The following is a 15,539-nucleotide window of genomic DNA, read 5'->3' as shown; positions in this document are numbered from 1 at the left end:
TAGGGGTTCTGGAGTGGTAATTCAGCTAACATAGCTGTCTGTGGAAAAAGGTATGTGTCTGCATTGGATGGGGTAGTTAATGCTGATTGTAATAACAAGCTTGGAGTACACTCTTACAGACATTAAAGGCCTTTAGCTCAAATGTAATTGCAAGAATGTGTATGGTATGCTTTTAAATATCTAATCTGAATAAGAAGCTCCTTGCAGTCATCTAATGTTTATAATATTTCATGTGTATTTCAGATTAAAATTTAGGAAGAATGAATTCTCTTAAGTTGCCTTTTTCCATGTAGGGAAGAAAAAATACTTTATACATCAGTGTGCTTTCCTAGTTGCATTATCATAAATTTCTCTGGCTTTAGACATGCTACATTTTCCCTGGTTTTATTATTAAAACATTGCTACAAAAAACTTTTCCTAGTTAACAGTGTGCCTGTGAGTTTGTACTTTGCTGCAGAAAGAACTTATAATCTAATATTAGCAGTTTGCATTTGTCTTTTGATAATAAATATAGTAGAGCCATTTTATATTGCAGTTCCTGTGTTATTCTCCCATAAATAAGCATAAAAAATAAACTTGGATAGACTAAACCACTAAAAATTGTCAAAATAGGGTAACTTGGGATCCCTCCTTTCTGCAAACATACTAGAAGTGGTGGTGGGGCTTCATTTTTGTCATATTCTGTAAATCCAGCAATAGTAGGTATAGGCTGGGAGAGAGGTTTTGAGTAGACTAGATATTTTCTCCTGATGTGACTGACCGTCATCCTCTGCTGTTTTCTCCAGTGGTGGCATAACTGCAGAGCTAATGATAACTCAGAGTATGCACTATTTGGGGAGTATAATTTTATGTCTTCGGATTGCCTTCAAAGAGTTCTGTAATAGTGGACATTCGCTTTTACAATGAGGATTTACTTTGAAATTAATGTTAATTTTGAGCTACATTTGCTGTTTATTGCGAATAATATGCAAGCTCTTCAGCAACATTTTTATATTACAGTTGTTAAAAAATGTGGAGTTAATAAATTGTTTACAGGATGCTTAGTCTGGAGATAGGAAAGACAAAGAGTGCTAAACTGCTAATCCAAATTTGTAATCACTCTCTGTTAGCTGTTGTTTAGTGACTATTTTATAATGTGAATCTTCTAAGAAGTTTTTAATGCTATACAAGTCAGTTATCTTAAAAATTTGAGTTATTCCGAGATTTCTATGAATAATACCCTCACTGGTTGATGGATAAAATTGTGGCAAGGTTAGGGAGAGGGAAAATCTTGTTGTAGAGTTGCATGTATAAGTGGTTATTACAAGCCATTGGTCTTTGAAAGACCAAAAGCACGCTGACTATAGTTTCAAAAGTGGTAGAAAGTATTCTTGTATTGAAAGTAGTCTAGTTCCTACTTTCTTTTTTTTTTTTTTTTTTTTTTTTTTTTTTTTTTTGGTCCAGAGTTGCTAAACTGCCTTTTGTGGCTAGCATGTTAAGTAATGCCATTCAGAACGGTGGAGAACATGCATGTCTTTTTTAAGTTCCATTTTTGTGGTTCCCTGAAGCTAGACCTAAATTTGCATTCTTTTCTTGATCACTTGGTGGTTTGAAACTGTAATTGAGAAGCAAGCATGGCACAGTTCTGCAGCATGGTACTGCTATGAAGGGCAGTGTGAAGCTAAAGCTGTCCTTGGTCACCCATGACAACAGACATTTGGTTGAGCTACCCTTCTTTGGGCACTTCCCAGCCTTGGAAAGGTGACAGTAGCAATTTGTTTACCCCTGTGCTATATGTGAAGTAGGGAAGTGAAGGCTCTGAAGTGAACTTCTTCATGTGTTATCTATACATGTAGATAGCAGCCACTGCTGTTAAATCATAGGATTTTTAAATATATGCCCTAAAAGTCATGCTGACTATCAGGGGGGCGGGGGGAACAAGCATAAAACAAGATTTCTTATACTAATGATTTCAGAGTTTGAGGAATATAGTATAATACATTCATAAATTTTCCACAATAACTTCATATTGTACTTATTAACATATTGTTTACAGCTTCAAGCCTGATTATTTAATATTTTTCCTTTATTAGGTTCTTGTGGTAGGAGGAGAATACTGAGCTGAGATGGAAGTCAAAACATTTAGCAAAGCCAGTAGGATTCCTGAAACTGTATCCACATTAATTAATGAAGAATTTGTCCTGGTTCATCAACAATCTGAGGATGCCTGTGGAAAAGATGAAAAACCTCAGCTGAAGGTTTGCTATTACTGATTTTAAATGCATAGTAAGATATGTATTAATGAAAAAATTCAACTTCTTTCGGATATTTAAAGATACTTATGTGTGCTTGAGGAGGCTCTTAGACTGTAATTTTTCTCCTTGCTTATTACTAGTGAAATTAGCTGCTCAGATGAAGCAAATCTGTCCAAAAGCGGTAGTTCACTTTCTTTTAACAAGTTCTTCAGGGGTCAGCTTTATTAGTATTCTGTGGATTTATACATATGTAAAGGACTAAAAAGTTCTTTTAAAAGAATGAGCTTCAGATTGAAGTATGGGAAATATTCTTTATGTAGGGATCGGAGTCTCTGAATGTTATCTTAAAAGTACGTAATTAGGCCACATACAAATAGACCACAGAGGGTCTTGGTTTTCACTTCTTAATTTAGTTTTCCTGCTTAGTGTTGCTTCAGGTATGACTAAGCCATTTTGTAAAAGCTTTCTACCTCTAAGTAGCGGAATATTTTGGCATTTGGGTGACAGCTGATAGGTTAATTACAAATTTCCCCACTTGAGCTGCAGTAGCAGATCTACTGGTTTTGGTCTGCTTGGAACAATAGGAATTTGTTCTCTTGAAATCACAATGAGTACTTAGTTTCTCTTTGCATAACTGGCAGTTATTTACAGCCAGTGATTTCTGCCTGTATTAAACACCAGCTGCTCCTTTAGTAATTGTCTGGAAAGAGGCAGGTGTACTGGAGGTAGAATCCATGATGCAGGTTTATTATTGGCCATGGGTTTTTTTGGTCTGAAAAACTAGTACTTGTGAAAGGCTGTATTTCCCCCCACCCCCACCAGGGAACACGTCTCACCATTTTCTTGCCATTTCCTTAGACTTGCATCCTTCCTATCTGTGGGACAATTGGTGAACCAACTGAAATGGATATGACTGAGAAAGTAAAATTTTGTTCAAGACTAATCTATAACCAAGTCTAATATTCGTTCTGAATGGAGGGTATAATAAACACACAAACATTTTAGATGGATGGTTGTTGGATTAGCAGTAAGAATCTGTGCATTTTATATAACGGGATGGGACACTGGATTATATTTGATTTAATTTTGTTGATTCTTACAGTGTTGTCTTGTTCAGCAAAGGTTCTTAACTTTTGCAATGAGTAAGACTATACATTTGAAAAATAATAGTGAAAGTAAAGGTACATGTATCTTTAAAATATGTCATCTTCTGCTTACAGGTATTTTCAAATGGAGATGATCAGCTGGAGAAAGCAATGGAAGAGTTACTGAGGGATTCTGAAAAAGACCAGAACAATTTCACTGCTCTCCAGGAAGGTTCCAGTGATGCAAACAGCCAGGCAGCCCAAGATGGGTCAGCAAGTCAAACGCATCAGCCATCTTTGCACCTTGCTTTAGACCCTTCTACTACAGGTATTGCTAAAGTGCTTCCCCCATCAATCATATATGGCAGTTGTTTTCTTTATGCAGTTTCAGGTTAATCTGAACATGAATATAAAACTTTCTGGAGCTTCATTCCAAAACTGTACTGAACAATACCCTGGGCCTTCTCTCCTTGTCTGATTATCTGGGGAGAATAGACAGGAATAGCTTATTATAAGATTGATAGCCTGTGCTGCTGTGTTTTGGTCAAGATAATTTTCATTTTGTCTCTAGTCCTAGATGAGTTAGGACTACATTGTATATTGTAGATTTTTAAAAAATATATCTCTATATATTAGGAATACAAGGCTATGGCCATCTCGGCGGGCCTTGAATTTAGACATTTTTTTCCCTCAGTGGTATGCAGAGCACTTTTGTGGCCTTGTGTCAGATAATTCCCAAAGCATCTGCTTGGAAAGGGTGGGGGGGGGGATTTTTGTGGTAGAATAAGATAGACAGCTTATGCATAATGGAAACACCCAACTCTTATATACACATACACATATGCTTTAGTTTTGAAAAAACTTACTGGCTTTCTGTGACATGCTTCAAACAGAACACAATGCTTAGCATGAGTGAACAAAGAAATACTTGTAGTTACATTCCACCTCTTCCCCCTGCCTAGGGATAATTCAGTTTTGCAACCTTTATGATTTAAATATCATGGAAATACCAGCTGTAGTAATAAGGAATAGAAATAACAGGGCAGGTTGCTTAGAGAGGTTTGGAATGTCTGTCTTTGGAGATGTGAAAACTCAGCTGGATAGGTCACTGAATAACCTGATCCAGTTTTGGAACTAGCCATAATCTAACCTGATCTGTCTTTGAGCAGGAGAGGTCTTTTCCAACCTAGATTAGTCCTGGTTTGTCTACCACCTCTACTCTTGTTTCTCAAATGACAAAATGACTTAAAAACCCCATCAGAAAACAGCAATAATGGCAAAACTCCCAAAAGCCCCCTTGAGATCACCCCAGTCCATAGTAGTAAGATAGTAGAAAAAGAACACTTCTGCTGAGTAGAGGAGCAAACAGATACCTTTTTTCTTTTTTCCAGCTCTCTGATGGTTTCATGCAGTTAATATAGCTATCCAGGAATGTGAACTCCATTTCATAATTCTACACAAGCTGCAAAGACCCAGGAGGGAAGAGAATTAGAGGCATCTTTATGCAAAATGAGTAGGAATTAGAAGGAGGTATAGGGAAAATAAAGAAAAGAACATCTGGGGAATGGAGCTTAAACAAAAATTGTATTCTGGCACTGCTAAAGAGAAACAAAAGGCAATTTGTCCCAGATGTATTTCTTACTCTTAGAGTTGAACTTTTGAATCCCATGTCCATTCTCAGAAAAGGTGGGAGATTTTGCTGTGGAACTCATTCAGAAAACAATGTGTACAAAACAAAACAACAACAACAACAAAAAACCAAAAAAAACCAAAAACAAACAAAAAGAAAACAAAACAAAAAACCACACCACAACCCGAAACCCCCCCCAAAAAAAAACCCCAAAAAACCCCAACCCAACCAACCAAAAAAAAGTGCAAATGCTTAAAGAAGTGGTTTCTTCATTTTCAGAAATCTCTGCACCAAGGCCATTTTTTCCTGGTGAACCCCTGGAAGAGGACAGCGTATTGTTTAACAAACTGACATATTTAGGTTGCACAAAAGTATCTGCTCCTCGAAATGAACCAGAAGCTCTGCATGCCATGGCAAACATGAAATCCTCAAGTCGAGACCCTTTACCTGTAACACTTTATGTTCCAAACATTCCAGAAGGCTCTGTAAGGTAACATACAAATGTGTCTTTTGTTACTTGCACAGGCATGTAAAAGGTGGAGTCTGCCTCTTTCTTGCACAGGGAAGTAGAATTGCTGGATTTGCACCTAAAGTTCTTACTGAAAACAGTTAGTTTTGAGAAATTCCTCTGAAGGTACAAAAAGCATGCTCACATCTGACATGCAGTACATAGTTGGTGGTAGTATTTGCCATACAGTGTCAACAGCAGCTTATCTTCCTACCTGCATCTCAGCTCTAATACGGTGAGATTTCCACTGGAAAGGGAGAGCTTATAATGTTTACAGACTAGGGTGACTGGGAGAAAATAATCACCTCCAAGGTAGATATGTTGAGGCAGTAGCAGACCTGCTGGCTTTGGGTTAGCTGAATAAGTTTCAGTTTTAGACTCTTCCATAGATGCCGAGTCCTTAAGACTTGCTAGTCTCTATTTCCAGACAGCTATGCTAAAGCCAAAACTTGAGTTTGGCTCATGATGTGTATGCTGATACTCTTTAGATACTAGAAAACATTTACCTGCCCCTCGTGAGAAGGGTCTTTTTAAGTGGTGGTGAAAGAGTCAAGTTCTTAATCAGGGTGCAATAAAGGTGCATCTGTAGCAGTTTTGTAGGGAGCATCTGAATATTCGAGGTTTTAATGTTTAAACTCTGATGCCAAGATATCTTGGATATCCATATCAAGGATATGCTTAGATTTCTTCCCTCTCCTGTGCTTTTCTGTGCTCCACCTATGTATTTACTATTATCTTGTGCAGAAAGTCAAGCATATGTATTATTTTCTTTCATTTTGCTCTTTAAATGAAATTTAAGTTTTCATTTGACATCTCAACAATATTTCAATTGAATTAGGAAATTACATGGCATAGTTTTGTGATGGAACTGCCACATGGACACGAAGTGTTAGAGTGCTGTACCTATTTGCATAGCTATTGTGGCTATTCAGGAAGGTTGAAACTGCAAGTTCCTTTGATGTTAACTTGCAGAGGACATTAGTAAGCAAAGAACTGTCTAAGAATTTACACAGAACTGTAAAGGTGAATCCATGTGTGACATAATACACTCCATCACAGTTTGAGTGACACCAGTGTCATCTTTGAGGAGTGTTTCCATTCCATTCAGACAAGTATCTGAATACTTGTCATGTGGGGTTTCATTTAGCATGTCCCACCAATATTACAGTGTGCTAAATCTTGTCTGGGCTTTTCTTGCCTTTAGAAGACTAGTCTTTTATTGTTACAGACTTGAGATTCTGTTCCAGGTAGCAAATGTTTGCTTTACATTTGATGTGAATGTGCATATGGACAAGTAGCAAAAAGACAGAGAACTGTGTAGCTCTAACTATTACTCTGTAAAACTCACTGTCTAGTAGTATGTTCAGAGACCACTGCCCCTGTTGCCTTCTTTAAAGTTTCTGAAATGTTCTTTGGGTTCTGAGTTTGTGAGGAATTTAAAATTTTGTATGAGCCCTCAAATTTGTGATTAATATTCACCTAAAAATGGCAGCAAGCATTTGCTAAGCTATATAGAATTGTATAAATAATGTTTCCTTAATGCTTTCTTAAAAAGAGATATAAAAGAATTTAAATTCTTTAAAATCACATTTTCACAGTTGCTGTGGCTTCTGTATTTCTTCTGTTTTTCATGAACAATTGCAGAGCAATGATGGTCATTGTTATTGCATGATGTAGCATTAGTGGACTATAAAAGAAATTAAGCCAGTGTTACAGCCAGAAACATTAAATTTGCAAAGCCTGACATTACTGTTCCTACTGATCATCTGGTGTAGTTGTATTAAGTAGTAATTACAGTTTAGATACTTGTTTATGTAATTGCAGAAGAGCCTTTTAGGTAGGCATGTTTGTTTTATTGACCTTTTTCTTTGATTCCCCCCCTGTTCCTTTCCTTGACAGAATAATAAATCAATCAAGCAACATAGAGATAGCCTCATTTCCAATCTATAAGGTGTTGTTTTGTGTGCGTGGACAAAATGGAACTTCAGAAAGTGACTGTTTTGCATTTACTGAAAGCAGCTGTGGAACAGAGGAGTTCCAGATTCATGTTTTTTCCTGTGAGATTAAAGAGGCAGTAAGTATTAAATGTTGTACAGTGACTGGTTAAAACCGATAGAAGTAGTATTTTAAGAAGTTATTCCAGATGTGGAAATGGTATATAGTGCCTTCAAAAATGTTAGCACATATATAATGAATTTCACAGAATGTGCAGCTAGTCATAAGTGAGTATTAATAGAACTTCTTTTTCTTTAAGTATTTCAATATAATTCCGAAGTGGGCTGTGATGGCAAGATTTAGAAAGCCTGAGTTTAAGACAAGTATTCTGTTTTGAGGCCTCATGTATGTAGATTTCAGAATGAAGTTGCAATGTAGACCTTATGAGTTACGAAGAATCATTTTACAGTACTCTGCCCTAGATATTTTAGGAAGAATTGTGTGATAGTTTGGGGAAAAAGTTTTTTTATAGGGTGGAAAAACAGAGGTTGAAAAAGAAATGCAAGAGCAAGCTGTTAGTTGCGTTGTTAAATATACAACCTGAAAAGCACATTATTCAGGTCCTCTGATGAGTTGCATTCTTAATCTTGTAATAATATATTAACCTGCTGAGCATTACTTGAGCAGTGAATGTGGCATGAATGGAAACAGGAGATGTTGTTACTGAATTTGCTTTGTTATTAAACACCCGATCTGAATGCTTTGTGTTATATGATGCACGCTTTGCGTTCAGTATGAGGCAAGTGACAATAATTTTATGACCTTCAAAATCACATCAAATGGTTTTATTAAAAGTACTCTTTTTCGTTTTTGTAAAAGTATTCTTTTGCTTCTCTGCAGGTCAGTCGAATTTTATATAGTTTCTCAACAGCATTCAAACGTTCTTCCAAACAAGCATCTGATCATGTTAAGGACTTTGTTCTTCCTACTCCAGATAGTGATGTGTACACTTTCAGTGTTTCTTTAGAAGTCAAAGAAGATGATGGAAAAGGAAATTTTAGGTAATCTGAATTGAAAGCGAAAAGTAGAAATCTCTTTGCAAAAAGCATATAGTTATTTGCAGAATGCACACCTACTGTGTTGCAGTAAAAATTATTTGGCCTCACTTCATAAGTAGACTCGTTATAAAAAGGAAGCTGTTGCTTTGCTTTTACAATTTTCTTCTCCATATCTTTTCTATTAAGATGAAAAATCAGTATACCTTTTCCAAGTTAGTTTCTTTTAAACATGATTTGTGGCAGGGATACTTAAGGTAGGCCTCTGTAAATGGAAAAGATAATAGGAAGTCTTTTAAATACTTTATTGAATCCAGTTCTCTGGAGTGACCACAATCTAGCGGTTGCTTTATTATTTTATTTATTTTAAATAAGCCACGTTGGGCGCCAAAAGAAACTGTCGTGGTTTAAGCCCAGCCGGCAACTTGGAACCACGCAGCCGCTCGCTCACTCCCCCCCCTTTTCCTTCCTCCCCCCGCTCCCGGAGGGATGGGGAGGAGAATCGAAGGAATGTAACTCCCACGAGTTGAGATAACAGCTCTCCAGTAACTAAGGTATAATACAAACCACTACTGCTACCAATAATAATGATAAGAGGAATAACAAGGGAAAAGGACACAACCGCTCACCACCCGCCGACCGATACCCAGCCCGACCCGAGCAGCGATCTGGGCCTTCCGGGTAACTCCCCCCAGTTTATATACTGGGCATGACGTGCTGTGGTATGGAATACCCCTTTGGCCAGTTTGGGTCAGGTGTCCTGTCTCTGCTTCCTCCTGGCTTCCCCTCCTCTCTGGCAAAGCATGAGACTGAGAAAGTCCTTGGTCAGCGTAAACATTACTTAGCAACAACTAAAAACATCGGTGTTATCAGCATTGTTCCCAGACTGAAAGTCAAAAACACAGCACTGCACCAGCTACTAAGAAGGAGAAAAAATGACTGCTGTAGCTGAACCCAGGACATTCAGAAAATGTAAACTTCTCTCAGCATTACCGGGGACAGAGGAGGAAAGTATACTTTGCGTAACAGTTAATTACAAGATTTTTTGGAATGGAAGAAAGAGTTGATAGTAAGAGTCAGTTCTGTGAAAATGTCCTATTTATTTTTTGCTTCATGGCTGGTGTATGGCATATTTTCTATAATTTTAAAACCCCAAATACCCCATGTAGATTTGAATACATTTGATAAACCCCAGACAGCATACTTAAGTGTGAGCCTGTAGTCTGGTTTTTTTCAGTGCCAGTTCATTAACTTGTGAGTAAAGGAAGAGAAGGTGTCAAATAACTTGAGCCATTAACATTTTAAGTGGGCTGCCACTGTCTTTTCTGTATTGAACAGTTAATGTTCTTATACCTGTGCTAAAGAAACTTGTTTCTTTATTATTTTAGCCCTGTGCCAAAGGATAGAGAGAAATTATATTTCAAGCTTAAACAGGGAATTGAGAAGAAAGTGGTGATTACAGTTCAGCAACTCACAAACAAAGAACTGGCCATTGAAAGGTAAGATTCTTACAAAAATAATGCAGTTTATGTTTTGAGAGAACAGTATTTAATGTATTTTTCTCTGGCTTTGTGACAGAAGAATGTACAACAATAACACAGAAAGTACTCCTGCAAATTTTAATTAATTTATAGGTGCACGGTTCAGTTTTAAATTCCTTCTGAAGTATTTGTGTAATTTTTAGGTGAAAACAAGCATAGCCTGTAATACTCAAACATTCTTGGGTTTTGCTTTTTAATTGTCTTTTTGAATGTGGTGTTGGGATACTTAAAAGATTCAAATGCTTCTGATTTTGCTTTCTGTTGGTTTTAAGTAGTGCAAAACCTTGCATTTATTGTAATCCTGCATTACCAGCATCTCACTGTTTAGTGTAAGTAACAAAGTTATATTGTCTGAGCTACATTAAATCTTGGAGCATATTAATCTATTAGATTAGTGTACTGGAACACTACAAGTTTGTGCTCAACCTGCTGGTTAGAAGAAGCAGTCTTTTGGTGGAGTCTTCAAGATAAGTAGGATTCCTTTGTAGTTTTGTTATAACATTATTCTAACGTCTGTCTTCAAGTGGAGGTGAAGAGCCTAGGAATGGTTGATGACTCGTGTTTCCTGGAAATCACACCAGGGTATCCCTTATGGGCAGCATAATATGACCTTTTGTGCAAATCATGTGCACAAGAAGTGGACCGTGTATGTGAAGAATAACTCTCAGTTACTGTGTTCATTAACAGTAGACTCTTGTTGCTATGGTAGCAGTAGATATTGTATTAATTTAAATTAGGAAATCCTTCTCAGTATCTCAACTTTTAAAAATAGCAAACGCCACCAGATGGCAATCTTATCAAAGAGTAACAATAGGAGAATTCATTTTTAGTGAATTCAAGATAATGGGAGAATCAAGAAAAAAACAACCCACAACCCTCCCATAATTTTAAGACTAATCTCTTGACTTGCTATCAAACTCTTGTTTCAAAAATAAAACTGAAATTTTAAACAGGGAATATATAGCAAAATTTTTTATGAATATTTTTTTGTGTTGTAAAATTATGCTTTTCCTACTCACTGACTTAAAAAAATATTTTTAATTGAAATAGTTTTTGCTTCAGAATTCAGTTACTAAATTATGAGCTCTTTTAAGCATTTCTAAATAGCATTTAATTGTTGGGTTTTTGTTGTGTTTCCCCCTCACCAAAAGTAAAGCTCCTTTCCTTGGAAATAAGCTTTTATTTTGGTGTTGTTTAGGATATTCAATTAGGATGTTGTTTTTATTGTCACAAGCTTGACTGATAAAAAGTTATTTAATTGACATGACATACACAGACTTGTAAGTAGTTTAATGTTCATACTATTCATAATATTAGAATTCAAAACCAATGTAGCTGATCAGGTTATATCAGACAGTGAGCTTTTAAGCAATTTAATGTGTCTTCAGAAGTATTTCTAAGTGGAAATCATAATGCAGAAAAATAGTGTTGCTAAATAAATTTGGTCTTTGGCCTAAAGAATTCAAGAATCTTTCTTCCTGGTCTTAGAAGAGTAAACTTGATATCACTCAGAGAAACTTGCCACCTGTTTGGATAGGGCCTGTTGCTTGATAAGGTTGATGGAGTAGGTTACTCTCAGTTGAATTACTTTGGCCTCTAATGGAAGTTAGTGACCCCTCTACTATTATAAATTATAGTTCTCTCAGAGATGTTTTACCCCAGAAACAAAAAATAGTAAGTCAGTTTACTGCAACGTTCTGCCTGGTCTAATTAGTCTCACAGAGGAGCCTGCTTATGTGGTTAAATATAAGTCCTAGCACACCTAGCTACCTCGGTTGCTTTATATGATGCTGCATTATGTTGTATAGATAAAGCAAAATTGTTGTCTACTGTTTTATTTACCACTTTGCTTTTTAAGATTCTAGTAGGGAGAATATGGAAAAGGAAAAATAGAATCGTGGATGCAAGTTACTGTTTGAGTGTAATGAGGTAGAAAATGAAAATCGTATGCCTAAACGTAATAAAGGCAAACTTACTAGGTGGTGCAGTAATTGCTTATTTTAAGACTTTTACAGTTAATAGCATTGCTGAAATGATAGTTGCTATTATCTTTGCTCATGATGCAGTCTGTTTGCCTGAAAGCTGTGAAACTATTGTATCTTCATTGCCAACCTATGAATGTTCAAACGATCTCTTATAATTTATGTTTGTTGAAAAATGTAAATTTTCATTTGGGTAAGTGGGTTGCCCAGATGACAGAACTGCTTTTGTTCAGACTTAGAGAACATGGAAATGGGGGACTCTTCCTGGTGCATTCAGATGCCTGGTGAAGGGTACGGAGGAGATGGAGCTAGGCTCTTCTTGGAGGTGTGGAGCGCTAGGATTAGAGTCAATGGACACAAGTTACTTTACTGGAAATTCCTGTGAATTAGGTCAGTGGTTGTCAATACAAATGGAGCATTGCAACAGGAAGAGATCATTCATTCTGTTCTCAAAGGTGTTCAGGACTTGACTTGGCAAAGCCCTGGGCAACCCGGTTCAAGTTGGTCCTCCTTTGGGTTGAAGTTGGGGTCAGATTGCCTATAGAGGTTGCTTTTGATTAATATTGTTCTGAGAGTCAGTAATAAAAACTGGTATGTCTGATTATATTAGAGAATTGAATTAAAGAACTGAGCTGTACAGAATAAAAATTCTGAAAGCAGACCCCTCTGAAGTACAAACTCAATTTTCCGTAACATTTCCTGATTGTTTTTGAGGTGATTTGGGTTTGGTTTTTTTGGTTTGTTTTCTTTTTAAATTATTTTTTTTCCCATTTGAAGTCAAACATTTTTAAAAGTCTTTGCAAAATGGCTTGCAGCTTCTGTTACAACTACGTAATTGTGTCTGGTATTTTTAAATTCATAATGGAGTTTTTTCAAAGGAGAAAGAGGTGATTTGCAGAAACTTCAGACCTGGATTTGTGCTTTCAGTATTGAGGAGGTTCAAAAGTCTGAATGTTTTGAGAATTCTTTTTTTTTTTTTTTTTTTAATATTCTTAAAAATATCAAGAACATTTTCTTGTTAGATGATTGGACAGGAATTCTGAAATTCAAAGCCCTATATAGTATAGAAGTTCAGTTTTAAAAAATAAAGAATGGAAGTCTAAAAATTGAGCAAATTAATTCCCCCCCCCCCCTTTTTTTTTCTTTAACAGCCCATAGTGCTGCATGTTGTTTTACAACAGTGATATTATGGATGATAGAAGGGTGAATTTGTAATATTTTATATGACTGTATGAAAACCATTTTTAAAATGGTCTGGGGAGAAAGTGAATTTCTTCTTGTCAATCTTCATCACTAACGCATAGGAGCCGTTGACATCTTTAAAGTCAATATTATCAATTGTCTTTAAGAAGAATTGTTCACTGGTCAGACACTAACTTCTGTCATCTTCATTCTCGAAAATAATTTCATTGTCATTTCTATAATACACATTGTGATGTTTCCTGAGCGTTGCCATAACACCAAAAAAAATTGATAAGAAAGTTTTTCTTTAAATTAGAAGCAGTAGGTGGCTGTGCCATTGTGTTTAAGAAAGTACTTTTGTATTTTGAAAAGCTAATCTCTCTCTCTCTCATGTAAACTTGACAGATGCTTTGGGATGCTACTAAGCCCTGGACGAAATGTGAAGAACAGTGACATGCATTTACTAGACATGGTAACACTTAGCTCTAATAACCTGTTTAATAAGGTAGAGGTGATTTTAAAAAAGCAAACAAAACCCAACAAAACAAAACTCTCATCTGTTTGGTTTTGTTTGTTGTTTCTTAAATCCTGGGGTTTGTATCTTGAAACTGGGCTTGTGTCATGGTGGTTTAAGCCCAACTGGCAACTGGCACCCCCACAGCCACTCACTCACTCCCCTTCTCTTCCTTCCTCCCTCCGCTCCCGGAGGAATGGGGAGGAGAATCGGAGGAATGTAACTCCCACGGGTTGAGATAACAGCTCTCCAGTAACTAAGGTATAATACAAACCACTACTGCTACCAATAATAATGATAAGAGGAATAACAAGGGGAGAGGACACAACCGCTTACCACCCACCGACCGATACCCAGCCCGACCCGAGCAGCGATCTGGGCCTTCCCGGGTAACTCTCCCCAGTTTATATACTGGGCATGACGTGCTGTGGTATGGAATACCCCTTTGGGCAGTTTGGGTCAGGTGTCCTGTCTCTGCTTCCTCCTGGCTTCCCCTCCTCTCTGGCAGAGAAAGTCCTTGGTCGGAGTAAAGATTACTTAGCAACAACTTAAAACATTGATGTTATCAGCATTGTTCCCAGACTGAAAGTCAAAAACACAGCACTGCACCAGCTACTAAGAAGGAGAAAAAATGACTGCTATAGCTGAACCCAGGACAGCTTGTTACATACAGTGGACAAAACATTTCAGTTAATGTCCAAACCTGTGGCATCTGTTTTTTGTTCAGTTGGTGAAGCACTGATTAGGTCAGTTGGCAGGTGGTTGTTAAAAATAACTAAGCTTTCTGTACTGTGTGAAGCATGTTGCCTAAAAATTTAGAGCAAATGATTATTCTTTTTTTTTTTTTTTTTTTTTTTTTTTTTTAAATATGTGAGCACCGGGGAAGTGGTCTTACTTTTCCAGGACACTGGAAACTTTGCCTTTATTTCCTTCATTTAAATTTAAATTCTTGTTTGGAGTTTGAAGTATTTGCTTATCTGTTATAGTCTTCATTTCTAATGAATTGCTTCTAAGAGAACTACAAAATAATACTATGCTTTCTGTGATAATATCAGTTTACTTCCATGTTCTTGATAAGAATACAGCCATTTTCAAGTCAAGAAGTGCATGAGACAACCAGTCAGGGATTTTACAGCTGCACAGTAGTATCAGTTTTTCCTAGTCCATTTCTTTACTCATGTGGATAATTCTAGCTGTCAGTATTTAGTTCTCTTGTCAAACTCTTATTTGTCTGTTTGTGTCTACCTCTATTTGCTGTCATTAGTTCCAATTTTCCATTTTTATTACTTGATTAGAAATTTAATATAGTGAGTATAAAGCATGATGAATTGGCCTCTATAACACTTTTTTACTGTATGGACTGTGTATTTGAATTCCTGTCTTTACTGCATCTACAATTTTATCTATGTTTATATTTCAAGCACATTTAACCACTGGATGTAATGGCTTATTAGTTCACTTCTTGGTTACAGCATATACATATAAATTCATGGTTTCCTTTAATCCCCTTTTCTCCCTATGTAAATCTTGAGAACTTAGTCACTCTTGGTGCTCTGTCACAAATTAGATTGTAGAGTAGGAATGTCAGCCTCCTTTCATCTATATAGAGGCTACTGTACAAGCCTGTTGGATCATTCAAAAACTTGATAAACTATCTTGTCTTCAGTTATGTAACGTTTCTCCTTCTAACATTTCTTCTTTCTCTTCCATTTCCCTGTAACCTTTCTCAATTGATTATTTCATGTTCTTTATTTTGCCTGTGTTCACTAGAGTGAACACAATCTTACTCTGAAGTTGCTAAAACTATTTTCCTTCCCATACTCAATCTCTTTGATCTGAAAACATGACTGTTAGTAGAATCCTGTATGTTTTT

The 15,539-nt window shown here is 36.6% G+C and overlaps 1 protein-coding gene across 1 annotated transcript in view; it reads left to right on the top strand.

Moving 5' to 3' along the window:
* Window positions 1-2,089: 2,089 nt before the first annotated feature.
* The window catches only part of LOC104409947 (rab GTPase-activating protein 1-like), a gene marked incomplete at its 3' end in the record, with an annotated part of 19,520 nt that continues 6,070 nt past the window's right edge, over window positions 2,090-15,539 (top strand). Inside the window, exons 1-7 of the mRNA XM_010019981.1 lie at window positions 2,090-2,237; window positions 3,455-3,647; window positions 5,229-5,439; window positions 7,357-7,531; window positions 8,293-8,453; window positions 9,836-9,946; window positions 13,558-13,632. Coding sequence (XP_010018283.1) covers window positions 2,106-2,237; window positions 3,455-3,647; window positions 5,229-5,439; window positions 7,357-7,531; window positions 8,293-8,453; window positions 9,836-9,946; window positions 13,558-13,632 — 1,058 coding nt within the window. The remainder of the gene's footprint in view (window positions 2,238-3,454; window positions 3,648-5,228; window positions 5,440-7,356; window positions 7,532-8,292; window positions 8,454-9,835; window positions 9,947-13,557; window positions 13,633-15,539) is intronic.

This window comes from Nestor notabilis, unplaced genomic scaffold (genome assembly GCF_000696875.1).
Source record: "Nestor notabilis isolate BGI_N333 unplaced genomic scaffold, ASM69687v1 scaffold10588, whole genome shotgun sequence".
Lineage (NCBI taxonomy): Eukaryota > Metazoa > Chordata > Aves > Psittaciformes > Psittacidae > Nestor > Nestor notabilis.
The sequence above is the reverse complement of the archived record's forward strand: the minus strand, read 5'-3'. Positions and strand labels throughout refer to the sequence as shown.